Raw genomic sequence first — 16,847 nt, 5'->3', positions numbered from 1 at the left:
GCCAGCCAGTAAAACAGAGGTTTATTAAACGACAGGAACATGGTCTAAACCAGAGCTTGCAGGTGCAGAGAACCGGACCCCTCAGCTGGGTCCATTTTGGGGGGGCAGTGAGCCAGACAACCCTGTCTGCACTTCACTCCATGTCCCCAGCCAGCCCCCAAACTGAAAACGCCCTCCAGCCCCTCCTCCCCTGGGCTTTGTTCCTTTCCCGGGCCAGGAGGGCACCTGATTCCTTTGTTCTCCAACCCTTTAGCTCTCAACTTGCAGGGGGGAAGGGCCCAGGCCATCAGTTGCCAGGAAACAGGGTGTCCGCCATTCTCTGTGTCCAGACCCCTGCACACACCTGCCCTCTAGGGCTCTGCAATGATCATACACCCTTATCCCACCACCTAGATACTTAAGAACTGCCTAGGGGAAACTGAGGCACCCCCACACTATTCAGAGGAAACATTAAGAACAGTCCCACTTCATCACACTCCTCTGAAGCGACAGAGATCTGTCCAGGGGACACAGGTGATGGTTGGAGGGGAAAGAAAATGGATGGCCCAAGGGCTGAGTAAAGGGAGCCTGCGGAGATTTTGATGGGATGGGGTCCACAGACACCCCTGATGCACCAGTGCAACTCCCCCCAACCACCACAGCCCTGCCCCCACAATGCCCCTCCGCTCCCTTCCCCACCCTCAGAGTTTGCTCTGCTTCACTGCCTGCAAGGGGGGGGGGGGGCGGGCCTATCCTGGATGCTGCAGCAGCTGGAGAGAGACGCGGAGCGGGGAGGGCAGCGTGCCAGGGAGTGGGAGGCTTCATTTCCTGATGTCCCATCTCGCAGCAAGCTCTGATCCCCACGTCCCTTCCTTTGGGAGGGCTACGGCTGGGAGCAATGTTCAGCTACCGCCCCCCCGCACACACACACACAGCCAAGGCGGGAGAGCCACACTGGGCTGCCCAGAGAATGGGGGAGCAGGGGGCACAGTGTAGCGACCAAGCACTGGGCACAGGTTCCTATCAGCGACTAGGCGCCCCAAGGGAGGACCCCGAGGAGAAGCAGCTCCCCCTTGCCTGGGGCAAACAGGGACCCCCTGCTCCATGAGCTAGAGGAGCCTGGTCAGCCACTGTCTGCAGCCACCACACTGACCTGCCACAAGACGAGTTCTGACTCATGCCCAGCAGTGCCAGCCCAGCAGGTAGGGGAGGGGCAGCACCTTGGATATCAGGTGGGACAGGGGACAGGGCAGAGATTTGGGAGTGGTTGGAGCTGGCGGGGGTGACTGTGAAGAACCTGGGCTCTGAGCTTCACAGAGCATTCTGGGGGGCAGCGTGCTCAGCTCCAGCAACCCTCCAAACGCTGGGCAAAACAGAATATCTCCCTCCCTCCCCCCCCCCACAGCATAGCCCCCGCCCTCACATGCCACAGGGCTTCAACTGCAGCAAAGTGGCCTCAGCCACCCCACCCCACAGGACACCCTGAGCAGCCTTCCCCAGAATGGCAGCTGACAGGTCTGCAGAGCACTGCCATGGGCAGCGCCACTCATGCAGGAGGAAGGGCACCGCAGGCTCCCCGCGGGCCCAGTGCCCTGGGCCTGGTTGAGCAGCGGAGGGTGGCTCCCTTGCTGTTGCTGAGGCAGCACGCCTGCCTTGCTCTGCACAGGGACTCCTTTCCAGGGATCAGCCTGGGACCCCATGGCTGGGCCAGGTGCGAGGAGCCAGGCCCAGGCCTAGCGGGAGTCCAGCGCTCCAGGGGCAGCCCAAAGACCCCCAGCCCCAAGGGGTGGGGACCCAGGAGACCCCAGGAAGCGAGGGCAGGAGCACAGCCAGCTGGGCCCCAAGCAAGCCAGAGTGCCTCTCCGACTGCAGTGTGTCAGGGCTGAAGGAGCCACTGGCTCCAGCAGCTATTTCTCATGGAGTTTGTTAAAAATAAATTATTTGACCCAAACCAGCTGCTGTTTGAGATGGAGCCTTTGAGGGTTGGGAGCAGTGATGCCAGATCCAGCCTGGGCCCCTGCTTCCACCTCCCACCCCGAGTGCATGGAGCCACACAAACACTGCAGCCCACTGACCAGGCCCAAGGGGAAAGGCCCCCATTGCAGGAGGTGAACCCGCATCCCCCACAGGGGCAGGCAGCTCCCATCCCGGCAGACCCAGCCTTTGTTTCTTGGGGGACTGGGAGAGGGTGGAATTAACATCTCCAGCCATCTGTAACCTGGGCCCATTCCCCATCAGCCCCCCAAGCAGCCAGCTAGGGACACCCCTCCATAAACCCTCTACGGGGAAACCCCACTCCAGATTCCTGGCCACACACCACAACCACTCAACAGAGGGTAAGTCCCGCAGCTGCTAGCCCAGCAGGCGAGGGCCCCAGGCTCCCCCCAGTCCCCACTTCCCTCCTGGCAGCTCCTGGCCTGTCTCCCACCTCCAGCCTGGACAGAGCAGCACCAGCTTGGGACTGGATTTCAGCACCGAGCTGGATGCAGCCCACATATGATGCAGCACTTGGCTGGGGAGGAGGGACTATGAAGCATGGTGTGGGTCGAGTCAGCCACCAGCTCTCCTGTTTCCGCAGCCGAGAGCTTGCTTTGCAAACATGCAGCATCATTCCGGGAGGTGCCAGGCCAGCTGGACCCCGGCCCCAAGAAGCCAGTGCCCTTTGGTGCCTCTGCCCTGGTGTGGGCTCTGGAAGCCCAGGCACTCACAGTGGGGTAAACATTGCCTGCCCCAGACCCCCTCCCCTCCACTAGGGTGCTCAATGGTGGAGTCCCTAGGGAGCGGCTCTGATGCACCAGGTTGGGGAGCTGGCAGGCACACGGGGAGGGACCAGATAGCAGGGTAGCTCAGAACTGTGCCAGGTTCTGCTTTCTAGATGCTAAAGCATCAGGTGGAGCTGCTATTCCATGCCTGAATCCCAAACCCCTGGCCCGGAACGGCTGCCATGCTGCAGCCCATGGCCATCCAGCTGCCCACAGCTATCCAGAGCCCCCAGCGCCGGGTCGGAGAGCAAGAGAGGCTACAGTGCTGGCGAACGTGGGTCATCGGTGCTCTGCGCCATGCAGCCGGGGGCATCCGCTGGCCTGCCAGACACTTTGCCCCTGATTCCCAGAGAACAGGAGGGATCCCCCTCCCCCGAGCTCAACCCCACAGTCTCTGAGTGGATGGGGTCAGACAGAAGAGCGGGGAAGGAAAAGGCGGGATGGAAGGGATACCGAACAGAGATTAACTGGTGAAGGGGGGAGGGGAGATAGCCAGGCACCAGCCACAGGGCCTCTGGTGGGACCAGGTGGCAGATCCTGGGCATCCCTCTCCCCTTCACTCACAAACTGCCCTGGAGCCCAGGGCACGTACGCCAGTGCAGGAGGTGGCATTTTGCTGGCTAAAAGGCACCTCCTGGGAGAGCATCTGAGCCCTGGAGACTTGCCAGTGGGATCCCACTCTGAGATGAGGCTGCCAGAGACAGCAGGGGGCTCACACTGGACAGCCCAATGCGCCGGAAAGCACAAGCGTGGCAGATACCTGCTTCCTTCTGGAGCCACGAGCATGGGCCTGTCTGGCTCCAAGTGCGGACCCCCTCCCTCTCATGCACTGCCCATCAGCACAGTTGCTATCAGCCACACTGTGGCTGGTTATCACATCCTGCAGCAACTGGTGCCCACATCCTGCAGCAACTGGTGCCCGTTCACCACAGCTGGGAATAGCCCCCAGGGCAGGGGGGCTGCCAGCCAGGGTCCAGCTGGCTCTCTTCTACACAGCCCCGGGCAGGGTTCTCCCACGGGGGCTGTAAGCCAGGATCGGGCCCTGCCTCTGGGGCAGGGAAGCTGCTCCAGAACCCATGGAAGGAAGGAAAGCGAGGCAGTTCTGGAGAGACGCGCAGGGAGAACAGCTAGGAAGAGACAGGGCCTCTCGCTGCTCCCCTTGGATGGGCTGCTAATGAGGAAATTACCCCTTCCATGCCCGGGCCTCCTCCCAGCTCCTCCTCGGCAGCTGCTCCAGCTCTCCAGTAAAGGGGGGCGGAGCACTGACTAGCCAGGGCGGCTGCTGCTGTCCCCACAAAGCAGCACCAGGCACATTCCCCCCCACAGCCCTAGGTCAGTCATCCAGTGCCACGCATCATGCTGGCACACGGAGCAGGAAGGAGACACCACATGGGGCAGGCGGCCCACCCCGCCCTTCCACAGACAGGAAACCCTGCCTGGCAGCATTACCCTTTCCATCTGCTGACAGACTGCACAGGGATCAGCCAGGAGGCTGGGAGGCCTCACACCTCCCATGAGCCAGCTCCATTGGGGTCTCTCAGATTCACAGCCTGATGCCCCCAACCCCAACACAGCCCGCCCAGGCTAGTACCCTGCCCCGTTCTCCCCGTGGGCTCCCCTTCTCCCCGTGGGCTCCCCTTCTCCCTGCCATCCTGGCCCTGAAGCCGAGTGCTCATGCCTGCACTCGTGTGACAAAGCGGGACTGTTCTTAATGTTTCCTCTGAATAGTGTGGGGGTATCTCAGTTTCCCCTAGGCGGTTCTTAAGTATCTAGGTGGTGAGGTAATGGTGTACGATCATTGCAGAGCCCTAAAGGTCAGGTGTGTGCAGGGGTCTGGACACAGAGAATGGCCGACACCCTGTTTCCTGGCAACTGATGGCCTGGGCCCTTCCCCCCTGCAAGGTGAGAGCTAAAGGGTTGGAGAACAAAGGAATCAGGTTCCCTCCTGGCCCGGGAAAGGGACAAAGTCCAGAGGAGGAGGGGCTGGAGGGAGTTTCAGTTTGGGGCTGGCTGGAGACATGGAGTGAAGTACAGACGTGGTTGACTGGCTCACTGGCCCCAAAATGGACCCAGCTGAGGGGTCCAGTTCTCTGCACCTACAAGCTCTGGTTTAGACCATGTTCCTGTCGTCTAATAAACCTTCTGTTTTACTGGCTGGCTGAGAGTCATGTCTGACTGCGGAGTTGGGGGTAGGACCCTCTGGCTTCCCCAGGAGCCCTGCCTGAGCGGACTCGCTGTGGGAAGCGCACGGAGGGGCAGAGGAGGCTGAATGCTCCGGGGTCAGACCCAGGGAGGTGGAAGCCGGGTGAGCTGTGTGTCCTGCAGACAGGCTGCTCCCAGAAAGGAGACTTTCCCAGAGTCCTGACTGGCTTCATGGGGAGCAGTTCCAGAGCAACGCCCAGGGACTCCGTGACAACTCAGCAGTCCCACAGAGCTGGGATTCTGCCACCGCCCACGCTCCCCCGTGGTGCTGCCAGGCCCTGAGGGATGGAGGAGTCAGGCTTCCAGAGGACAGGAGCTTGTGAGGGGCTCTGGGGAGGAAGCAGAGCTCAGCATGGGGCCCAGGGCCCTTCGCCCTGCCCAGGATTGGGGCACAAGCTCTGCACTCCTCATGCCCTGCTCAGCCCAGCCCAGCCAGGAATTGGTGCTCCTGCCTGTCCCTGCCCATCAGCACGGAGCTGGACTCTTCACCTTGGGAGAGGCTACGGGGCACTGCAGGGCATCCTGGGCCAGGGGGCTGCCTGCCCTCCTCTTGGTAGACCCAGGCCTCTCCTCCTGCAGAGCCAGGTGTGCCCTGCTCCGGGGTAAACCCCTTGTGGGCACCCAGCCATCGTCAGCAGGCCAAGGCAAAGCTCCCACAGCCAGGGCAGGCCGTTCTGCCCCCCAGCAACGCCTCTCCCCGCCTTGGGACTCCAGCATAGCCAGCCTGGGACAGCATCTCGCTCTGCCCTTCCATGGCCCAGCCCTGCCTAGTGCCGCTGCCTGCTCTGCAGGGTGAACTCACCACGCTGGGCCCCTCAGGCTCTTCTCTGGAGCTTCCCCAGGACAAAGAGATGGTGGGGTGGGAAGCAGGAGCCCTGGCACTGGGCTTCCTCCTGGGCAAGCCTGGGCCACAGCCCCTGGGCCGTTCAGAGTCAGAACAGTGCTGGGCCTAGCAACGGCTGGCTTGGTGACCTGCAAGCAGCAGCTATTCCATCCCAGGGCAGGGCAGGGCCGCACAGCACAGAGAGCCGGGCATGTGCTGCCCCTCAGGAACCATCACCCACAGGAGCAGGCTTGGGTGCTTCCCCCTCAGCTGCCAGCCTGCAGGATCAGCTGCCCCAGGCAGCAGGAGCGCTCAGCAGACAGACTAACTCCTGGGCGGGTTTCAGTCTGGCAGGGGCAGGGCAGGTGCCCGTGGCCAGAGCCCTGGGGCAGGGGCTTCCCTGTGCAGCATCAGCAAGGACGTTCTGGGGGAGGGGAAGATCAGAGGTGCCATGCAGAGTGAGTGGGGGGCACGCCCCCCAGCAGTTCCTGCCCCTCCCCCTCCCATCCACAAAAGCCGCCTCCACGCGCTGCCTCTGGGCCCCGGTGGCTGAGCCGAACTGGCCCGGCCTCTGCCTGAACAGCCCTCTCCAAATGCTGCCTTGAGGTCACCCCATCAGCACCCAGCCTTGCCAGGCGCCGAGCGGTACTCCAGCCCCACAGCGGGAAGAGGGGGCATGTCCACACCAAGCTCAAGGCTCCTACCCCTGCACAGCTGCTCCAGCCACTGCAGATGGGCCACCAGCCCTGCCACTGTGGTGTGCAGACCTGCTCTGGGGGGGTGGGGGGGGGGGGGGAGAAGGCGGGGAGAGCAGCCCAGGGACCCGTCTGCAGTGCCCCTGCTGTGGGGAAAAACCTGGTGTGGACGCAGCTCGGAGACACCCAACCCGAGGAAGCAAACCTGCCCCCGCAGGCAGAGAGACCAGCTGGAGCCCCAGCCCCCTCCAAGGGCTCAGCTGCAAGACACTGCTTCCCAGGAGAAGGGAAATCTGGGGGTGGGGTGGGGGGAGGTCTGGGGAAAATCAGATGGACTCTCCCCAAGGCAAGGCAGAGGCATTGCCGGCTAGCCACGGGCAACAGGCCCAGCACCCCACTGTGCAGGGGCAGTTGGCTCAGATGAGCCCTCAGCCCTGCAGACCTTCCAGCTGCTCCCATTGAGACCCCCAGGCTGTGACCAGCTGCTGTGCGAGCATCAGCACCCCAACCCCCAACTCCCCATCCCACTGGATGCAGGTACAGCGGGAGGCCTGCCCAGCCCCCAGCATGGCACATCTCCATAGAGGGGACAGACATTGCTGTGGGCATCACTCCTACGAGATGGCAGTGCAGGGATGGGGGCAGAGTAGGGATGGTGGGAGTGGACATGGAGGGTTTTGGAGCCTTTCCCCTCATGGTGCAGACAGGAGGTGCCTCTCCACCATCCCTGTCCCTGCGTTTTGGCACTGCAGTTCTTTATCGGAGCAGGAAGGAGGGAACCCCTCCCCCTGGCCTAGCCCCCGCAGCGTGCCTCCCTCCTTCACCCTGCTGACAGCGCTTGGCCCCAGCACCATTTCCTGGACACTGGGTCACGTTTGCCTTCGTTGTCACCTCCGTTTCCTGGCAGCCCCGTGTCTCGCTGCGGCGCGCCTGACCCCCGGGCCACGCAGGAAGGGCAGAGGGCCGGTCGCGCTGGGCTGCTGGGAGCAGGACTGCCTGAATCAACACGGCTGGCGCACACGCTCCCAGAGCGGATGGCCAGGAGCACCCGTGCCCCTTCCCTGTGGAGACATGGCCTGCAGCCCACCCCACCACCCCACATGGCCTTCCTTGCCCAGAGCGCAGGCCAGGACCCCAGCCAGCCAGGAAGAACGGCACCTATCATGCTCGCCCAATCCTGGCAGCTCTGCCCCCTCGGCTGGCAGTTCTGCAGTCGCAGCTGCGCCCCTCAGCCCAATGCCTCCTGGGGGAGCAGCCCAGCCAGAGACCAGGCTTCTCTTCCAATATCGGGCCTCTGGAGCCCTCTTGCTCCCAGACAGACAGAGAACGGAGAAAGGGAGAGAAGCCAGCCAGGGTCTCCAGCTCTGCGCTTGGTTCCCTGGAAAGCATTCCCTCCATGGAGGAGAGATTACAACAGAGCAGGCGAAGCATCCACATCTCTGACCCACATCAGCACCGAGCCCAAGACAGGGAAAACAAACAGCCCTCGATGCTCTGCGGCCAGCTGCGCAGGGGAAACAAATGTGCTGGAAACCACAGCCTGAGCCGATCTGCAGGGAAAGGACTAAATGTCCCACCCTGCTCAGCTGAGCCGGCTGGCTGGGAGCTCCCAGAGGCCCTCATGCACCCCCTCCCCTGCCAGGCAGTAAATTAATGGTTACAAGCTAACGCCTGCCTAGCGAAACATACGATGTGGCCTTGTAAACAGGGCTCCCGCAAGTCACAGGTGGGCGGCTTCCCTGGCAGTGCCAGGCCCCCTGCCATTCACAAGCCTGTCCCCAGCACTGGGACGGGGCAAGTTTTCCATTTATAGGCAGCTGCTGCTGAGAAGCTATAATTACCTCCAAACCCGCATGGCTTTGGGGGCAGGCAAAGGACCCAAGGGAGCCAGCACACAACAGAAAGAGGGGCATCAAGGAGCCAGACACGGGCACATGGATGGACTGACTGAGCAGACAGAACTACGGACAGTAGTCGGGTGCACTTCTCTCATGGCCTGCATCTCTAAAGGCTCTACGGACCACCTGTCTCTTGAAGCCATCCACCCCAGCCCCAGGCAGCCATCTCTGGGGTGGGTCATGGCAGCTGTTTAACAGTGCAGAACAACACTGCACAACAGTTCAAAGGAAGGACTGTAGGCAGGTGGGGGAGGAGGATCAGTGGGAAAGCGAGAGCCAGGGCTGGGAGAGGGATTGAGTGAAGGTAAAGCAAGGATCCAAAGGGGTGGGGGGAGACAACCCTTCCCAAAAGCCAGCATCAGTGAAGAAACAGGTGGACCCTGCACCTGCGTCCCTCCAGCCCTGGCCTGCCCTTCGTCTGGCCCCAGCTGCGAGGGGATTTGCATTCTGCCTCTCTAATGAGCCAGACTGGAATGTGGAGAGGCCGGGTCGAGCTTTGGGTCAACCTGGTGCAGAGGGGGCTCAGCATACCCACCTGCAGCTTAACAGGCTGGGCTGGAGTCCACGGATGCATCCTGCTGCGTGTGAGAGGTGGGGGTGTCCAGGCGACAGCACGGGCCCCTGTGACCCAGGCCTGCCCCAGGGGCAAAAGACTCCCCCTCTCTCTGGGAGGATTTTGGTCCATGTTACTCAGAGACATTTACAATCCCCCTGATCGCACCAGAGCCCTGCCAGGGGGGTTACCCATTTTCCCACAGCTGGGGCTGCCAGGGCAAGTTCTCGGGGTGCCACCCCATGCAGGCTGAAGGATCTGGGGGCTCCGTCTCCCCCATGACCAGACTTGGCCACACTTCACTTATTGCTGCATGGGCTGAGTCAGCCCCAGAACTGCCCGGCTCCCTTTCAGAAGAGAAGGCAACAGTGTGAACATTCAAACCATCCAATCAGCTGCCAACTGGGCATGGCAGTGGCCCCCTGGCCAGAGCTCAGCACCAGGAAGCCTGGCACACACCCAGCTCGGGGGCAGAAAGGCTCCGAGCAAGCCAGCCTGGTGAGCACCGAGAGAGGCAGCACCTGCATACAACGGAGAGATCACTAGTCCCCCCACCCACACGGTGCCCCCTAAGAACAGGCCAGCCCCCCCACCCCATTGCAGACCCCTCAGGAATGCATGGGGTGGAAAGCGGAAAGGCTGGGAGGGGGCAAGAACCCACTGGTTTAAACAGAGCTAGGGCAGAGGGGAACAGAGGCAGCTGGGCGTGGAGAGCCAGCGCTGGGGAGAGGGGGAGGAAGTACAGGGAGAGGCAGGCAGTTTTTCCTTATATGGACTAATCCTCTTCCAGCACAACAGAGCCAAAAGCCAGCAGAAAAATCCCTCCTCCCATGCCAGCTAGGAAGGGGCCTCTCCCAGCCTGCCCAAGGCAGAACACACAGCTAGGGGACAGCCCCTGGGAAGGGGGCTCCCCCACAGAGCGCCTAGCCCCCTCCAGCCCCACGCGGGAGACATCTGGGGAGTGACACGCCTCAGAGAAACCTAACCACCACACCCCTTCCCCACAACACCTGGGCCCAGCCCCTGCTGCTCGGCCCACGTGCCCTGTCCAGCAGGCGCCGCAGCCATTGCCAGGCCAGACGAGAGCACAGGTGACAATCCGCATTGGGAGGGAGCAACTTGGCCCAGGAGCCCCTGGAGGGGCAGAGAGAAGGAGACAGAGCCATCCCAGGATCCCAGCCATGCTTCTCCCCCTCTGAGTACACCCTCCAGCAGAGGAGCTCACGGTGCTGCTCCATCAGTAGCTGAGTCAAGCCCCTGTTTCCCCAGGGTATGAGGAGAATTAACGGAGAAACTGAGGCACAGATGGGGCGACCCCTATCTACACATGGGTTTCTGGCACAGCTAGGGCACCTGTGGTCTACACCAGGCAACAGAAAGAAAGCCCCTCTCTGCCATGCCCTCAGCAAGGACTCCGCACCTCCAAGCACTCAGAACAGGTCGAGCTGGGCGCCCCAGCTCTTCTGTTCACCCTCCAAGCACACAGAAGGGCAGGGCCCGAGTAACTGCCCAGCACCAGGCTCTAGCAGGGCAGACGCTCTCCTCACAGGGCCACTCAGGTCACGCAGCCAGACAGCGCCAGAGTCCACACGAGAACCTGTGTCTCCGACTCCAGCCCAGGTCCTTGGCCACAAGAACCAGGCGCCAGGACAGATGCACCTGGAAACCCTTCAGCCAGCGACCCAAACAAGAGCTCAGCAAGGGCCATAGGCACTGAGAGGGCAGTCAGGTGCTGGGCAGGGGAGGGTCACAGGACTGTGCTGGAGAGAAGATAAGGCTCCCAAACAGTCATCCAGCACCAGCTGCTGTCGCTGGCAAGTCCCTGCCCCACACTGGGCAAGGGGCTCCCACACAAGCCAGGCATCACATGCGGGCCCCCCTCATGCCCTCCCACCTCCCCACACTGCTGCCCTTCCCAGTAACCCTCCAACAGCTGCCACCGCCCTGCCCCAACACCATCCCCTGCAGGCCTCAGCAGAGCCCCCCTCCTCCCACGTCCCCCTGCAGGTCTCGCTCCAGGCATCACCTGGAAAGCGCCCTCCTCCATGGAGCCAGGGACGAGCATCTGACTGCAATCGCTCCCCTCCTCATCCTCCTGGCACCAGGCAGGCCTGCTGCTCTCCCGGCAGCTGTGCGCGGGCCTGGTGCCTTCCCAGCACAGCCTCGCTCCTACCTAGCGAGCCAGGCGCCCTGGCTCGCCCCATGGCTGCTCCCTCCACCACAACTCTGCTTCAGTGGCGTGCCCCCCAGCCCCCTTCTCCCTCCAACCCAGGCTGTGCCCCTGCTCCCTTCCCACTCTCAGCACAGGCTGTAACACTGGCCTCATCCTGAGCTCACCTTCTGCACCCACACCTCCTATGCCTCAGCCACACTGCTCCGGTACGTCAGAGCACCTGCTCCCCCTCCACTGCGGCCCATCTCCTCTGGCCTGGACGACTGAGCCCCGCCAGCTCTCCATACTGTCACAGCTTCTCACCGCCCCGAGAGGATCAGTCACACCCTCCAGCCACACCCCGGGCTCCCCGCTCACCGCAGGATCTCTCACTCCAGCTGGCTGCTCTATCTGCTGTCCTGTGCCTTCCTCTCTGCTGATCTAGTGCCAGCTTCCTCCATCCCTTCACGCCAGCTCCCCGCCGTGGGGGCAACAGTCTTCTTCGCTGTAGCTCTCCGCACTACCGCTCTTGCTGCCCTCTCCCCCTGCCGAGCCTGCGGGGGGCGGGGAGGTCCCCACATTGCCACCCAGAGCGCACTCCCAAGGGCTGGCTCCCAGACACATGCAGGACGGACAGGCCAAGCACCGGCCCCCCGAGTCCCAGGGGGTGCAAGGTCTCCTGTCCCCCTGCCTGCTGAGACAGGACGTTCCTTCCAGGCTGACTCAGCTTCCTGCCGTTAACCATTTCCCAGGATTCACGAGCAGTTTGGCCTTTGGAGAGCCAGAGCCAAACCCTCCAGCTAGAGGCCAGCAGCCGAGATGAGGGAAGGGGTGGTTAGCAATCCAGCTGTGCCTGGCCCCACAGCAGAGAGGGCAGCATAGGGCCTTTGGCAGCGTTCTCCCGGAGAACCAGGTTCTCCGGGCCCACGCTGGAGGCCTTTGACCCCGGAGAACCAGATTCTCCGGGCCCACGCTGGAGGCCTTTGACCCCGCAACAGCCCCAGTGTGTCACCCCAGGTGATTGGCCATCAACTGGCCGCAGTCCCAATCTCCAGTACGTCCACTGCCAACTCCCTGCTGAGCTGCTCTGCTGGGGGCAGCCGGCGGGCCAGGACTGCCCACAGGAGGGAGTCTTGGTGGGGAGGGAGTGGGGAAATCTAGCCTCCCTGCTGAGGGCAGCAGAGCTCAGCCACATGGGCTGCAGCCCAGCCTGCCCGACCTCGGCCCCAGCAGTGTGCTCTGGAGCAGACCACTGGCTGGCACCCACTCAGGAGTCCCCGCCACTTCCTCACCCTGGTGTTGGGAGCTCTCTGACCACTCCAGCAGGCAGGACACACTGAGCAGGGAGGGGGGCTCCGCCCAGAGAGGAAACCAGCTAGCCTGGGGGGGCAGGGGGGCAGTATTACTGCGGGGGCACTGCAGACGCCTTGCCCTGGGACCCAGTGTGTGTGTAGCAGGCCGGGTGAGAAACTGGGCAGGAGGAGGATGGGAGGTTTCTGCCCTAGCTCGTGGCATCCCTTCCGCAGGCACACTAGGCAACACGACGCGTACATTAGGGAGGGAGCTGGAGCAGATGGGGAGCGCTGGCTGCTCCAGGACAGGTGCCCGCAATGCAGGGGCCCTGCAGAGAGCGGGCAGAGTGCTTCCTGCTGTGACTGGATTCTAGCCACAGAAAGCAGGTCCCAGGTGCAGGGCAAGGCCACCTGGGCGGGCAGGAGACAGAGACCAGAGCCAGACAAGCACAAGGCAGGTGACAAGCAACAGCATGAACATCTGGCCCTGGCAGCAGGAGCCCAGAACACAGGCTGGGAGTGTGTGGCGGCTCAGCACCATAGCTGAGCTGGGCAAGGCAACGGAGCAAGTGGCAGATTGCGTCTGGGGCAGGGGAAGCCCGCAGAAGGGACTGATCCCAAGGCCAGGGATATGGTCAGCAGCAACAGGACAGCGAGCTTGCCAGAGCTACAGTGGAGCCCCCCCATGCCAGGCACAGAGCTGGGAAGTGGCAGCCCTCTCCCCTCCCAGTGACAGAACGAGGGGGTCGGGCCCCCACGCGGCCAACATTTAGGCAGGGAGTGGCAGAGCTCTGCTTCCTCAGAGAGCGAGCATTAACCCTGCTGCTCACTGGGCACCCGCCGCTCTCTCTGCCTATGGATGTGCCCCATCATCAGGCCCTGGTGGTGGGGGCTCGGCATGGGCAGGAGCTGATCCCCCAGGGTCCCTGTGCCCCCCATGGGAGCAAGCAGCAGCAGCCGCCTGAGGAGATTTGGGTCAACACGCTTTGGCACTCCCCACCTCACTCAGCCCTACGGGGGAAGAAAGGCCGCAAAGAGCCCTCATGGGAGCTGTGGCTGCAGCCCAGTGCGTCTGGCTCAGTGGGGAGAGCTCGCAGTCCCACAGACAGGGAAGTGACCCCAGAGCCCCCATTAGCCAAGAGCTCAGCATGCAGCCAGGGATGCAAAGCGGGCACTCACACAGGGCGCTCCCAGGGGCCAGTCACTTATCTCCAGTCACTCGTGCGATGGGCGACTGGCCCTGCAGCCAGCGACCGTTTCCAAACGCAGGGACCGCAGACGCAGCCCGCTCAGGCCCCACAGTATGGAGCATCCCCACGTAGGCCCAGGCTATTCCACTAGACTTGCCCCATCTCATCGCCCCCACCCCACACAGCAGGGGGCTAGGACCGCTCACCCTTCTGTTACGCCCAGGCCTGAGTACAAACTAGCACTGCTTAGCTTCAGCCACGTTCACGCCATTCCCAGGCCCAGGGGGGTCTCTGGAGAGCAGGCAGAGATGTTTTACCTACTGAGTTACAAACAAGCAGCCTCCCAACCCCTCCAGCTGTGCCAGCCAAGCTCACCTGATCGGCCTGCCCATAGAGCACAGCACCACCACCAGGAGCTAGGAAACCAGTTTCAAAGAAAGGCCGTCTACACTAACAGCCACTGCATTGATCTGCTTCCGCCATGGAGAGAGAACTGGTCTCAGCCAGATCCCAAACTGTGCCAAAGCCTAGGTGCACAAAGGTCCCATTTACACTGCAAGACCGAAGCATGGCAGGGCTGTACCTGAGTTCTTCCAGCCCAGCAACAGTTACAGTGCAAACAGAAACAGAGCCACAACCCCAGTGGCCAGGGCCTTACCCTGGCAGCAGCAGGGTGTGCATACGTCCTGCCCAGGTTGTGCTTTGGAGATTACAGGAATGGTTTCCATTTCTTCGCCCCATCCTGATTACAGCTGAACACCTGACACATACTCCCAGGCACCCAGAGAGCCCCAGTGCTCAGCCAGCCACCCTGGGCTACAGCTGCCATGCTGTCAGGGGAAAGGCTCAAGCAGAAAGGTGAATTTAACAGTGGTTTCTCTTTTCTTTCAGCAGGGAAGGTTTGAGCGCTTTGCAGAGAGGACACCATCAAGGTCAGGAGCTACCGACGAGGTACACACACACACATTCCCATGGGGCTGCACCTCAGGAGGGACTCACCAGTTTCCGGAGGGCTCCCTCATCCATGCTCAGGAGGTTCTCTTCAGACATGCTTGCCTCCCTTCACTCCAAATGCAGGCAGGCAGGCCTGGTCTCAGTCACTGCACTGTTCTGGGCAGCTCTCAGGGCTGGATGCTGCGTGGAAGTGAGCAGATGGGAGCGGGTCGTAGGGCCGGGTCAGGCCCCGTTCTGTACTGGTCTGCCAGCTCACAGAAGGAATTCTGCAAAGGAACAGATTGCAGGCGTGTCAGCGAAGCTGCAAAGGGGTTCCTGGATTTATTAAACCTCTGCTGAAAGGCAAATGGGATCAACCTACAGCTGTTTCACTGGCTGTTAATCCCAGTGCTGGAAAAAGAGTCACTCTGAAAGCGAACCACAGCCTACTCCAAGTTCATCACCAACACGCTATGCTCTGCCAGAGGCAGAGCCTGAGCTAAATGCATCCGTTCCACTCACACAAAGCTTCCTACTATTTCTCCAGCCCTGCACCCCACATTCATGCATCCAGATCTGCCAGCACCCCTTAACCTCACTTCCTCCCCAGTTTATTTATCCAGAGACACCATCCGCCTGCATCTCCCCACCCATACACACACCACCTACATTTTGATCAAGAGGAGAGAGATTCCCCAAATACACTTTGATCTTATTAAAACCAAAATTAAAATTAAAAATTAAAAACCTCAGAGAGGTACAATATTTGGGCATCAAAAACTACAACCAGAAAGGGAAGTGGCCATTCACATCAGTTACTCCCAGTTTATTATTGTGGGTTGGCTGGTCCGAGTATACCCACCTTTTTAGTGCTGGCCAATTCCCCCAGCTCTGCCCAGGTGTCTTAATTTACATTAAGAAAAGGAGTACTTGTGGCACCTTAGAGACTAACCAATTTATTTGAGCATAAGCTTTCGTGAGCTACAGCTCACTTCATCGGATGCATCCAATGAAGTGAGCTGTAGCTCACAAAAGCTTATGCTCAAATAAATTGGTTAGTCTCTAAGGTGCCACAAGTACTCCTTTTCTTTTTGCGAATACAGACTAACACGGCTGTTACTCTGAAACCTGTTAATTTACATTGTACTTGTTGCCCTCAGAGTTTAGTGCTGGTGAAAGTCATCAGGCTACTAAACAAAGTGGAGGACTCTGCTCAGGGGCAACAGAGAGCTGAGATACCGTCCATGGTCTCTCTGCGGATACAGCCAACTCAGGTCACCAGCTAGCCCCAGCTGTGAGGCGACTATTTGTCCACAGGGGACTGGACAAACGCATTTCACATAAACTACCAAATAGCCATTAGCCGTTTTCAGGCATGGCTGGTCTCAGATCCAAATAAACTAGTCCTGTGGTGAAAGGTTCCATAGCCTATACACCCACTCCTACCAGGTCCTACACTGGGACTGGCCGGGCTCCCAGATTTCCTTATTGCAGATTGGTTCTATGTCCCCACCCATCCAGAAAGGGCTAAAGGAAGTAGGAACTGCCAAACCAGATCAGACAAGTAGCTCATCCCTGGCAGTAGCACTACCGGATGCTTTAAGGAAGGGAAGGAAAAACCCAGAGGGCACAGCTCTGGAATAGTTTGCCCGCAGCGAGCCAGGGATAGGTTTAAATGAGAGACTTTCCCAACTTTTGGGTTTGTTTGGGTTGGGGGGAGGGGTTGGTCAGTCTTTCCCCTCCCTCTTTAATCTGGATTAGCAAACAGCACCCAATCCAGATTTGGCAGTCTCCCCAACTGTACAATCCAGATTAGAGATCACCCGACCTCCCCCAATTAGCCAGATCCACTAATTCCTTAATCCGGATCAGAGAGCACCACCCCCATGCTCAACTAGGAACGGCCAGTCCTTTAACCCACACCGGACGCTGCCCCTCCAAACCCTCAATCCGGATTAGTCGGTGCCTGCCTGCCTCCCTCTAATCCGGAGCGCTGCCCTGCGCACCTCACGTAACGTTGCTTCGGCCAGGCCATGAGCTCCAGCCACGTCCCGGCTCCGCTCCGCTCCTGCCGCAGCTGGGAGTGAGCCGCAGCCGCCGCACCAGCCCCAACCCCCACCCGGCAGCCCCGCCCACACACCCACTCCCACCAGTCACCGGGCGCGGACCGCCCAATCCGGCTCACTCTCCTTCTCCATTGGCTCATTTCAATTCCTTGACCTCCCCGCCCCGAGCCAGAGCCCCGCCCCGCCCGCGGCATTCTGGGGCGCGTAGTTCTGAGAGGCGTGGGGCTGAGCTAGGGAGATGCCCGTGCCTGGGGGTTGCGGGTCGGGGCACGCTGTACTGTGCAGGGAATGGATGTTGGGGG

General features: G+C 61.1%; 1 protein-coding gene across 1 annotated transcript in view; it reads right to left on the bottom strand.

Moving 5' to 3' along the window:
- SMTN (smoothelin) overlaps positions 1-16,553 on the bottom strand; it is a 51,807-nt gene extending 35,254 nt beyond the window's left edge. Inside the window, exons 1-2 of the mRNA XM_077835182.1 lie at positions 16,486-16,553; positions 14,546-14,766 (exon numbers count right to left, since the gene is read on the bottom strand). Of these exons, the coding sequence (XP_077691308.1) occupies positions 14,546-14,596 (51 nt within the window). The 5' untranslated portion in view covers positions 14,597-14,766; positions 16,486-16,553. The remainder of the gene's footprint in view (positions 1-14,545; positions 14,767-16,485) is intronic.
- Between the last annotated feature and the right edge of the window lie 294 nt (positions 16,554-16,847).

Source organism: Eretmochelys imbricata, chromosome 15 (genome assembly GCF_965152235.1).
Source record: "Eretmochelys imbricata isolate rEreImb1 chromosome 15, rEreImb1.hap1, whole genome shotgun sequence".
NCBI classification, from domain to species: Eukaryota; Metazoa; Chordata; order Testudines; family Cheloniidae; genus Eretmochelys; species Eretmochelys imbricata.
Note: the sequence above shows the minus strand (reverse complement) of the source record. Positions and strands in the feature narration are given on the sequence as shown.